General features: G+C 43.2%; 1 protein-coding gene across 1 annotated transcript in view; it reads left to right on the top strand.

Moving 5' to 3' along the window:
• The first annotated feature begins 342 nt into the window (after positions 1 to 342).
• Positions 343 to 11,225, top strand: part of YAP1 (Yes1 associated transcriptional regulator) — a 91,466-nt gene continuing 80,583 nt past the window's right edge. Inside the window, 4 exon segments of the mRNA XM_030476785.1 lie at positions 343 to 905; positions 3,757 to 3,829; positions 3,832 to 3,881; positions 3,883 to 4,004. Of these exon segments, the coding sequence (XP_030332645.1) occupies positions 588 to 905; positions 3,757 to 3,829; positions 3,832 to 3,881; positions 3,883 to 4,004 (563 nt within the window). The 5' untranslated portion in view covers positions 343 to 587.

The following is an 11,225-nucleotide window of genomic DNA, read 5'->3' as shown; positions in this document are numbered from 1 at the left end:
AGTTGTGGTTGACGGCACCGCTCCGTGGCGGCGGAGCGCGGGCGGGCGGCAGCCGGGAGAGGTGCGGGGGGGCGCTCAAGGAGGGGCGCTGGGGTGACGGACGAGGGCGTGCGTAAGGCGGCTGTGGGGGCGCTCGCGGTTTGGGGGTCGGGGGGGTCAGATAGCGCCGGACATCCCCCGGGCGCGAGGCGGTGCGGGCGGGCGGCGCGCAGGAGGGCTGAGCCCGTGCCGGGCTGCCTCAGTCGGATACGGTGCGGGCGGGCTCAGGAGGGGCGGAGCCTGCGGCTGAGAGTGATCCGGGCGGGCGTAACTCCGAACTTTTGTTTGGTGTGTTGTGCGAGTTAGTTTCCGCCGCCGGGACAGAGGCGCCGGCCGGGCTGGGCCGCGCTCGGGGAAGCGCCGCACGCTCAGAGTTGTTTTGCGCAGTTTGCTGCGGCCGGGTCGGTTTCCCTGCCGAGGGGCGAGAAGCACCGGCCACAGCAAGGGACGAGCCGCAGCCCGGGGAGCGGGGCATGCGGGGCCGGGAATCCGGGCTCTGAGCCGTCGAGCCCCGCCAGGAAAGCGGCCCGGGGGGTCCCGACGGAGCCATGGATCCCGGGCAGCCTCAACAGCAGCAGCCGCCGCAGGCAGCGCAGCCCCCGGCCTCACAGCAGGCGCCGCCGCAGCCCCCGGGCGCGGTGTCGGGGGCCCCGTCAGGCGCGGCGCAGACCCCGGCGCGGGGCCTCCCCCGGCGGGGGCACCAGATCGTCCATGTGCGGGGCGACTCGGAGACCGACTTGGAGGCGCTGTTCAACGCTGTGATGAACCCCAAAGGCGCCAACGTGCCGCACACGCTGCCCATGCGGCTTCGGAAGCTGCCCGACTCCTTCTTCAAGCCGCCCGAGCCCAAGGCCCACTCCCGCCAGGTGAGGGGGGGGTGGCGCGGCCGTGCGATCGCTCTCCCCGCCGCCGCCGAGCTCCTCCCGGGGGAGGCGTGTGGGGGAGGGGGCCGGAGCGGGAATCCGCCCTCCGCGGGGCTGAGCGGGGCGGGGGGCTCCGGACGGGGCGCTCGCTGCCGTGCTTCCCTCCCTCGCCTTGCGGGGCAGCCCGTCCTCCTCCTCCTCCCTCCCCTCTGAGTGGCCCCTCGCCGCCCGCGCCTCAGGGCCTTGAGGGGAGCCAGCGGCCGCGGGCCCCGGCCCGGTCTCCGGCGGGGCCTCGGACTCGACATCCGCTCCGTGGCGAGACCCGGCTGCTCTCCCGGCCTCTCCGAGGAGGCGGCGGTAGCGGGAGGGGGGGGACCCCCTAAAACTGAAGTGAAAACTTCTCGCTTGGAAGAGGGGGAGGGTTTCGCTGTGAGGGCTGAGCCTCCCGCGGCGCGGGGCGGCCCGTCTGTTGAGGGGGGTAACGCCGTTGTGCCAAACTTCTGCACCCCCCCCAGCGCCCCGTCAAACAATATGGATGGAGCTCTTCCACCATTTCATCGCTGCGCTGGGCTGAGTAGTATTAAACCCCCCCATACACACATTAACTGGAGGACTTAACTCCCGAGCGGGCCCTTCAGCGTTCGACGGCGTCGGGGGTCGCACCCTGGGCAGCAGCGGCCCTGAAGTCCGCGGCCGGGAGCGGCGGGGCCGGGCCTGGGGCGGGGGGTGCGGCGCCGGGCCCGGGGGAAGGCGGGGGAGGGAGGATGCGGGGCCGGCCCGGGGCTCGGCCTCCGGGAGCGTTTGGTCTTCGACTGAGTGACTTTTGCGGCCAGACCCAAGTGTTGGTGCGAGTGCGACTGAAAGTTAATGTTTAGGCTGCAGTTACCACTTTTTGGAAGGTGGCTGTGCCTACTCGAGTGTTTTATTAAGTAATGAACTTTGTTGCTAAGCTATAAATACGTTTTATTATTGGCTATTGTCACTATATCTGTGTAGCCAGTAGGAGTGAAACTTGCTCTGTGTACTGGTACCCTTGTTGTTAAGGGTCTGTCAACATTTCCATTATTAAACTTCTGTTTTGAAGGATTTATGACTTGGCTTTCAGAAGTTCACTCCAGGCTGAACCTTGGCATGTGCTCTCAGCCTAGGAGTTAATTCATTTCCAAATACGAGAAAAATCAGTCTGGCCTTCATATTGCAAGACTGAAAAGAAAATAGAAGGGGCTGGAGCTGAATTGCTCCTGTAAGTTTTGCTTGCTTCTGAGTTGCAGACCTTTAATAACGTACTGAAATCCCGCCAAGGAATAAGGTTATTTGTATAAGGTTTATTTCCTGAGTGTGCGGTTCTTACCACAGTTCCGTTGTGCACAATGTGAACTCTGGTATATGTTCACCATAACACTTGGTGCTGCGTCAAATACAGTAACTGCAGTGAAATAGCTATTTTGTTTTGAAATGCGCTTAATGTGTTGACATTCATACACCTTGTACTTTTAAGCTTAACGTTGTCTTGCTTGTGTATGTTATTCTTCATCTGTAATGCATATTTAAGTCGGAGTCACTGTGCCTTGCAACAGTTGGTAGTTCCTATAATGTAAACTGGAAATTCGGCTAAAGCAGAGAATAGTTTGCTCCATTGTGGACTGTCTTTAAAACACGACTGTTTTAATTTTCTTTTTTGTTTAGTTGTGCCAACAGAAATATTCTGTTTAAACAGAAAAAGTGTTTACATTTCTGTAATTTGTCCTGTTTCTCAAGCATTAATATGCCTCAGATTCAAGTTGATGTACAACTTGTTATTTTTGTTTAAATGTAAGCTAATTTGTTTCCAATTTAGTGAAACTTTGCATGTGCTTGCATGATATGTAGTGAACAGAATTGTCAGTCTGTAAGAATGGAAGTGGGGCCTCACCTATGGTGCAAAACCTTGAGTAGAGAGGTGTGGCAAGGCTGTGATACATGCATCTTATTATAGGTGTCCATGTTGTTCTGGCGTATCTACAAAATTAATTGGTAAATATATAAAGAAAACTCAATATTGATTTAATCCCAGTTTCAGAGCTGCTTTTTTCTGTTTCAACAGTGCACACACATTTACTACTGGCAGGGAAGTTTCTGTGTGCTTACGGCTGGTAACTGGTGGATAGTTTGAGTCGCTTGTGATTGACTGGTTAGACAGTTTGCTGAAGCTCTGCTTTGGATGAAGCATGGGCAGACTCTTCATAAGCTCCCAATACCTTAAAGCACAGTTTGTGTGTGGGTTAGGAAATTTTGTGTTCAGTCTTGTGGTATATGGTGGTTTGTATGGGCTGTGTTCAGGGGTCTTCTCTGCTGGATCTCAACTGCTGTCAGTTGGTATATCTTTGTTGCTTTTCTCCTTGTGGAATCTTTTAAACCCTTGCCGACGGTGTATGTATGGTGCCCTTGACCCCCATTTCTAAAAGAGAGTGGAAAAGCAACTCCACCATCAGACAGTGGGTGCGAATGGGAATGGGTGAGTGCTGTCTGGTAGTGTACCATGCAACGTGCTGTATGAGGTCTGCTGACTGCGGGCAAAGCTTTTCTCTTAACCCTGCACCAGGGAGTAAGAACTTCAGTTTTTCAAATAAAACTAAAGGCACTTACCACGTACTTATAGTTAATATTTCTTGACTTACACAAGGGCTTTTGTGATGCTAATTAACCGACCTAGTTGGAGGCTCTCTCACAGCAGCAACTGGAAAAAAGAGAACCTTAGAATGATGAACTTGTGAATTTCTTCTGAAAGTTTCATTTAAAATGAAATGTCTTCTGACAGCTTGCATTTCTGATGAATATGAAGAAGTCTTAATGGGAATAATTTCACTCCTGACAGGCTAGCACTGATGCAGGGACAGCAGGAGCCCTGACCCCGCAGCATGTCCGAGCTCATTCCTCTCCAGCATCGCTGCACTGGGAGCTGTTTCTCCAGGGACACTTACACCCTCTGGAGTAGTGACTGGGACCTGGAGCTCCAGCCTCTCAACATCTCCGCCAGTCTTCGTTTGAGATCCCTGATGATGTGCCTTTGCCACCAGGTTGGGAGATGGCTAAGACACCATCTGGACAGAGATACTTTCTTAAGTAAGTAAAACTTATCTTCAATTAGCTGTATCTCTGGTGCTTTTTTGTTGTTGGTAGTGATTTTTTTTGTTGTATTTTTTGTTGTTTGTTTTATTTTATAATATTTGAATTTTAGTAGATTTCATTGTGTTTAAAATATATATTTGAAAACATGCTCCTGACTTTAAGTAGGAGATCCTACAACTCCAGTATAGCTCTCTGCTGTTTCTGAAAACTGTATGGTACTCTGTGAATATTTATCCTATCTTAATCTTAGCTGAAGAATGTCATCCGTTATATTGTGTGCTAAAAATCAGCGAAATGCACATAGTGATTTTTACACAATGTGACTTTTGGATTTGCTGAATCTTGCCATAGTTGTTATGCAGGTCAAAATACATTTTACCTCATTTTTTATGATCCAGAATGTAAAAATATAGAGTAACTTTAGAAACTATTGTAGTGAGAGTATATTGACTACTATATTTTTTGAATAAGGACAGTAGTGTAAGTAAGCAGCGGAAACGTTTTGCCTGCTCTCTGCTCATGAGGAATGAATGCATGTGTTTGATTGCAGTGGTTGGGTCTGTAACTCTGAAACTGGTCTACATTCCCTGCAGTGAAAGGGAAATTGCAGAACTTTTAACATCATTTCTTGTTCCTACAGCTGTAGCTTTTTCACACAGTGAAATTAGTATCACCTTTTCTATAACTGAAGAGAGGTTACACATGCCAGCCATCTGACACCTAATCCATCAAGGAGCATTTTCTTTTATGCTGAGGAGTTTTCTAAAACAGCAGGAGCTTGTCCTTCTTTCTGAAAGTGTGCCCACCAAGATATAGCATTGGCCCTCATATATCTTGACTATATTTTGAACATTTTATTTAACTGCAAGTCTCTAAATAACCCATTATATATAATTTTCAGGTCCAGGAGAGAGGAGGGGTAGCAGAGTGTGTTATTTGTATAAAACTTGTTTCAGCCAAGAAAAACATCTTTATCCCTACCTTTCTTGCTAAAACATTGTCATTAATATGTGTGTTTGATTGCAGTAGTTGAATTTGTAGCTTCAAAACCAAATTTTTCTGCAATGAAAATGGAACTTGCACAACTTCTTAAAACTGTTTCTTGTTCCTATATCGATGGTGTTTCCATACAGAGAGCATAACTTTTTTACTGAAAAGAGTTATTATTTGAGCTTGAAGTTTACTTCTTGAAAACAATCATTCTGTATTATGAGTGTGAAAATGAACATTAGCTTTAGATCTTAAATATGTGATAATTTCTTTGGTGATTTTGAACAAATTGGCGTATTCTGGGATGTGAGCTCTTCAGTGGGCACAAATACAGGTTTTTTGGAACTGTGTAAGTTATGCCATCTGAGGGCTGTAGCTCATTGGACCTTGAGGAAAGCACAAACTGAGTTTGGAAATGAAAAGCAAACTTTGTTTTGACTGTGTGTTGTAGTTTAAGCCCAGCCAGTAACTCGGACACTGTGCTAGTGAGAGCTCTTAAAGAGCAGCTTATGAAGCGTGAAAAATAGGTACTTGATTTTTAAGTTTTACTGTCACAAATGTTTGGTTTTGATAACACTGCTGATTTTACAGAAAATAGAACAGTTTGAGATGCAGAATGACTTCACACTCTTGTACCAGATTTTTCATTAAATAATGCTCATTCAGGTGAAATCAGTGAAAGATTTTTATTGGTTTGGTTTCTTTTTTCCCCCAGAAAGCTTTTCTGCAGTTTCACTGTTACCACAAAAAAATCTCTTCCTTTTTCTCCTGCCCTTTTTTTTTTTTTAATTCTTTTCTTTTTTTTTTTTTTTTCCTTTCTTGGTGTCCTGGTATCCATTTCGAAGGGTCAGGTTTCAGAAAGAACAATAAAGAGCCTGAGACTGGAAAGTACACACAAGTCTGGCAAACTCATCTGCATGAGCAAGATCGTTTGTTCTCAAGCAGACATCCAAAGTAAATGATTGAAAGAGCTGCTAGCTGTGAAGGATGTGTCTTGAAGGGGAAAGGAGTGGAAACAAACCAAGTTGTTAGGAAAAAAAATAAAGGCTGTACATTTTGAACCTCTCCCTACTGGGTCACCTGCTGACCTTGGGAGATTTTAAACAGCGTAACGGGCTGTTTTCCTTTGGCTTTCATTGAGTGGTGCTGTGGGATGGGAGAGTCTAGCAAGGACAGTTCTGAAGGCTCTGTTTGCACCTGAAGAACATTTGTTGTTCCTAAAATTTTGCTTACTAGTATCTTCAGGTGAGATCCACCAACTTCACTAGAGCTCATGAAGATCTGTTAAAAGCGTTTCAAGTACTAGCAAAATGTTTACTTGGCATGTTTAGGAAATCCAAAGAAATGTAAGAATTATTTTTGAGTAGCAAGTTTATATTTCAGGAGCTTTTTTCAGTGTTGAGTGGTAAATCTATCTAGTCTCTGCAAGCCCGTTAAAGCTCACATCATGTCTAGTTATACCTTAAACATTTTGCTCAGAGTTTGAGTCTAAGATTCCTGATGCTAAATACATTTAATGTGGTTCCTTCTACCATATGCCAGATTTTTGGTAATGTCTTCCAAGTATTTAGCTTTTTTGTTGGATTGGGCTGCATTGCTTTTTGTTTCCGTGTGCTCTGTTCTGTAGCTACTCCATGAACAGTCTGGTAATCAAGGCTCTGGAAAGATCTTTGCAGAATAGGTACAGTATTAGATTTTTTCCAGATGTCAGTAAAGCCTTATGGTTATAGTTATCATAACATGCTACAGTGCAAACAGAGTAATATAAAAATTGAGTACTGCACTGACTGGAATAGAGTCACTTCACTAATCAATAGGTCAAGCACTGCAAGCATAGTAGTTTGCACAAAGAAATGAAAATAGTGTGTATGGGAGAGAAAATACTTGTCTGTGTATTTATATACATGCACACAGTTATTTAGCCAGATACTTTGTATACACACCACACATGTACCCATACGCGTTAAAAGAGGGTGAGAGTGGTAGTGTACGGTCCGAACCAGAACTACTCTTGCAAATCAGTCTGTCATCTTGTCATCCCTCTGTGTGAGAATGCCCAAAATATGATTTGCCAGAATTCCAGTTATTAGTGTTCATCTCCCTGTTATAAGTAGAACTCTGGAATATAGTTTTCCATTAGTGAAAATACAGATGATTTTGGCCGGTGAGTGAAGACACGCTTGCTAGACAGCTGGTAAAACCAATACTATTTTCTAGTGCAACTTAAATAGAACTCATAAGTTAAGCCTTGCCTGGTTAGTAAGTGGTCACATCTGAGTCATCTCAGCCTTGCTGTGCGGAACACTTTAGCCCATTCTTAAACATGCAGTAAAAGAGATGCGCTTGGTTTGTGTGGTGATGTCAACCACATTGCTTTTAACCACTTCCTGTTAGCCAGCTGCTGGTTGACATTTCAGTGAACTATGAAGAAAGATAGGGGATTGCTCTCTAGGCAAAAGATAATATGCAATGGGAGTAGCAGACAACATCTTGCAGAGAGGAAAAAGTTTTGCTCAGTTTTAGAATTACTCTTGTATTGTTTTAACTTTGTGTTACGCTTTTAATTCTTACAAAGCTTGTGTGATACTTCTTCTCATTTTGTAGTGTGAGGAAAAGTTAACTGCATGTCCAGCAAACAAGTCTTGTAATTATTTTTCCTACAGGAAGTAGTTCTTGCAAGCAGTTTATCAACAACTTCCTATTTTTTTCTCTGAAGTGTTGAATGACTTCCTGAAGGAGGCCAAGGTGGTTTTCATTAGTATCTATGGGCGTGTTTGAGGTGTTTACCCATCTGGCAGAAACCTTAAAAATAGATTGCTGTTACACATTTGTTGTGTGCTCCGTCAGAGGCATGGCTTTGGATGTTATGCAACCAAATAATTTTAAGATAACAGGGAAGTTTGTTGCTGTGCCTTTTTTTTTTTTTTTTCTCATGTCACACATGAAAAATAACCAGCAACACTGTTAAATTTCTCTCGCATCCCATTTTTGCCCCTGACTGGAACCACCCACTAACACCACCAATATGATCTGCTCCCTTCCTCCTCCTCTCCTCCCCCCCTTCAAAGTAATCTTAGTCTTCCAGGGCAAAAGGTGTGTAGAGGAAAAACTGCTGCCACAGTTGAATTTTTTATTGAATACTGGGGAAATGTATGTTCAAAACCATCAGTTCTGAACATCTTGTGTTTATGGTTCTATTGTTCAGCCTAGTTTGTCATTAAGAGAGTTGTATTGTTGGAAACCAAAACTGCAACCACTGCTTTTTTATGACTTTGTCCACTTTTTTGTGCCTTTTATACTAAAAAAGCAGTTTTTAGTATATATAGTCTTCTAAAAAGAAGACTTTTGTTTGTTAAATTTTATTTTTAATATATCAACTTAATTTCATTTTTATATTGATGATTTCTGTGTGTTTATGAAAATCTTCGTAAGATCCATGATATGGAAAAAAAAAAAGCTATGAAATCTGTGCAGGGGAAAACGGACACTGTTGATTTGAGAACGTAGCTGGAGGAAAATATTAGTTAAAAAAACTTTTAAAGTAAAACATGCTGTGGGAAGTTTTTGGCAACTTCAGGTTTTTTTATCTTGGAAGACAGTCATAGTACTACTAAGTGCATATCTTTCCTTCTACCTCTTACCTTTGAAGAGTCCTGCAAAAGAACAGTATCTTTAAACAGGCAGAGGAAGAATAAGGGCAAACCTGCCTTGTTTGTGTTAGTGCTGAGCCTGAGCTGGGAGGAGGATGAAAGTACATAGTCAGCCCTCTGAGTTCGGAGAACTTGTAGCTAGCTTAGTGGGTGGCCATCAGTGAAAGCAATGGCACATGGTGCTTCTCTTGTGTTTAGTTTTGTTTTGCTTGAGAAAACTTGCAGAGGATGATATCCATGCCTTCAATACCCTGCCATACAAGGTGATTTCGTAAGACTGTTCCAAAAACAGTTTAATAGATGTGATTTAAGGTAGACCAAAAACATACCCTGTGGTTTTTGCTAATGAATTTTCCTTTTATTTGTAGGAATATTGGCATTTCTTATGTCTGAGGATTTCTTTCTTTCTTTTTTTTTTTTTAATCAGCTGTTATCTGTACCTTTCTTCCTCCCACAGGTTTGGCCTTTCAGTATCTCTCTCATAAAAATAATCCTTGTGCTTCATAGTGTGTGATTTGGTGCCTGTCGTAATCTTTCAGTAGACTGTGAAAGCACTGGGTTAAACATCTGCCGAGAGCTTCTAATACTGTAGGAGAGGATGCGCCAGCTTTAGAATATATAATGTGAATATAATTCTTACAAATTTAAATAGAATCTGAATATACATGCAGTGGAGTGAGAAAGTAATGGCATACTTGGAAAAATTGGGTTGTACTAATGAAATGTTCATTAAAGATGACTTCCCTTACGGAATTGGTCAAAATTATGTCTCATTTAGCTGTTGCGAACACTGGTGTAGTTTTGGTTTGTATGCTTTCCTATCTCCTGAATCAAATTTGAGATCAGTTTTATCTGACTTAAGTCTGAAAACTTTGTATTCTGTTAAAAGCTATAATTGTGATAGAGATCTTTATTAGCAAATCTTCTATATAAGAAGAATCTTAGTCTCTCTAATCAGTAATAAGAGGCTTCTGATAACAGAGAAGCCTCTTAATCAGGTTTAATCAGAATTTCATCTTTAAAAAAGATGCTTCTGCAATTCTGTTTATTAAAGATTTTATCAGGTTATATTTGGTTAAAAGTAGTAGCATTAGGTTCTGTGAGAGCAATTAACACCACTATGGAACCACTTCTGTTTTCTCAGAGGTTTTGACCTCTTCTAAAGACAAACAAGAATTTGGTATAAATCAAGATGAGTGTCTTCTGGACTGTTATTCTTTTGCCTTTCTTCTTCTGGATGTTGAAGATGGCAAAGAATTACAGTTGTGTTTTTTTTAATATTCATCTGGTTTGTAGCATAGGGTAGTCTGTAACCCATCAGTCACATCATGGAAATTCCAACTTGATAGAAAGCAGTAAAATAATAAGAGGATGTTAATTTGAAAGTTCCCATGAAAGTAAGACAGGCACTACCCCAACAGCTTTTGTGAAAAAATACTTTTAATGGGTAAATGCAATTGAACTGATCAATGGCATATGTGTGTAAAATCATACCTACTTTTACAAGATCCATTTCTCACTTATCTTTCCTGTTCTGGAAATGAATTCCAAATAGAAAGCTTCCATTTATAGTGTGCTCAGTTTCCTCTGCAGTTGTGGCGCAACAGCTGCAAAGCTTTAAAAGCTGTCACAGAGCAAGCCAAGTGGGTTTTTCACCCAGTATATGCATTTTTACAGTAGACTCTCAGAGAAACCAAATTCTTAGCACTGGGGATGCTGAAATGTTGAACTGCAGGACCTAAATTGGGTTGTGTAAAATTAAAGTTCCTAGTTTGCTCCCAAAGAAATATTTCCACATATCAGACATAAGCAGTTACTGGATGACATCCAGGAGAGCAAGATGTATTACTCAAGGTTGAAATACAAGATTAACTGTTAAAATTTGTCTGATATTAACTACAAGCAGTTTCTTTCAGGCTCTTGATTAAGACTAGACACCTCCCCCCACAAAATGAGGTAAACAGCTATAGAGAGCTGTCAGCCAAAACTAGAGATGTTTCTCTTCTTTTTGTATGTGGCCAGACCACTGGATGTGTTTATCTTCATAGCTGGGAACAAATTCAGATGATGTAATTAGATTTAGTTTAACTTTTTGAAACTGATAGCTACTCAGTTCTCCTGTTTGTTTTGCGTCCTTTTATTTTGGTAAATTCCAACATATTTGCATTTATTGTTTGTACAATCCAAGGTACATACACAGTAAAGCTCATTAATGGTGGAACTCACTGTCTTTCACTATTTGTATAAATATTATTCCTTCTTTTAATGTGTGTGGGGTTATTTTCTTTATTCTTTTTCTCTCCCCACCCTTCCCCCCCATCTGTGCGTAATTTTGTGAACCCTAATATTTAAATGACTTAGTTTTTTCTGTAAATTTTAAAGAAAATGTCACTTGGCTGAATGCAGGAAATTCACAGGAGTAGCAGTCCTCTGGCAGGTGCCCCCAGGATGTGGGCAGGAATACCATGTAGTTGACCCAAGAGAAAGACAGAATTGTCTGTAGGGAAAATGTGACAGCCTGGGGGTATATAGCGTAATGTGAAACACAGTTCTTGGGAGGAGGCTGTGTATTGGA

Source organism: Strigops habroptila, chromosome 2 (assembly GCF_004027225.2).
Source record: "Strigops habroptila isolate Jane chromosome 2, bStrHab1.2.pri, whole genome shotgun sequence".
Lineage (NCBI taxonomy): Eukaryota > Metazoa > Chordata > Aves > Psittaciformes > Psittacidae > Strigops > Strigops habroptila.
This window is presented reverse-complemented; position numbering and strand designations above follow the sequence as displayed.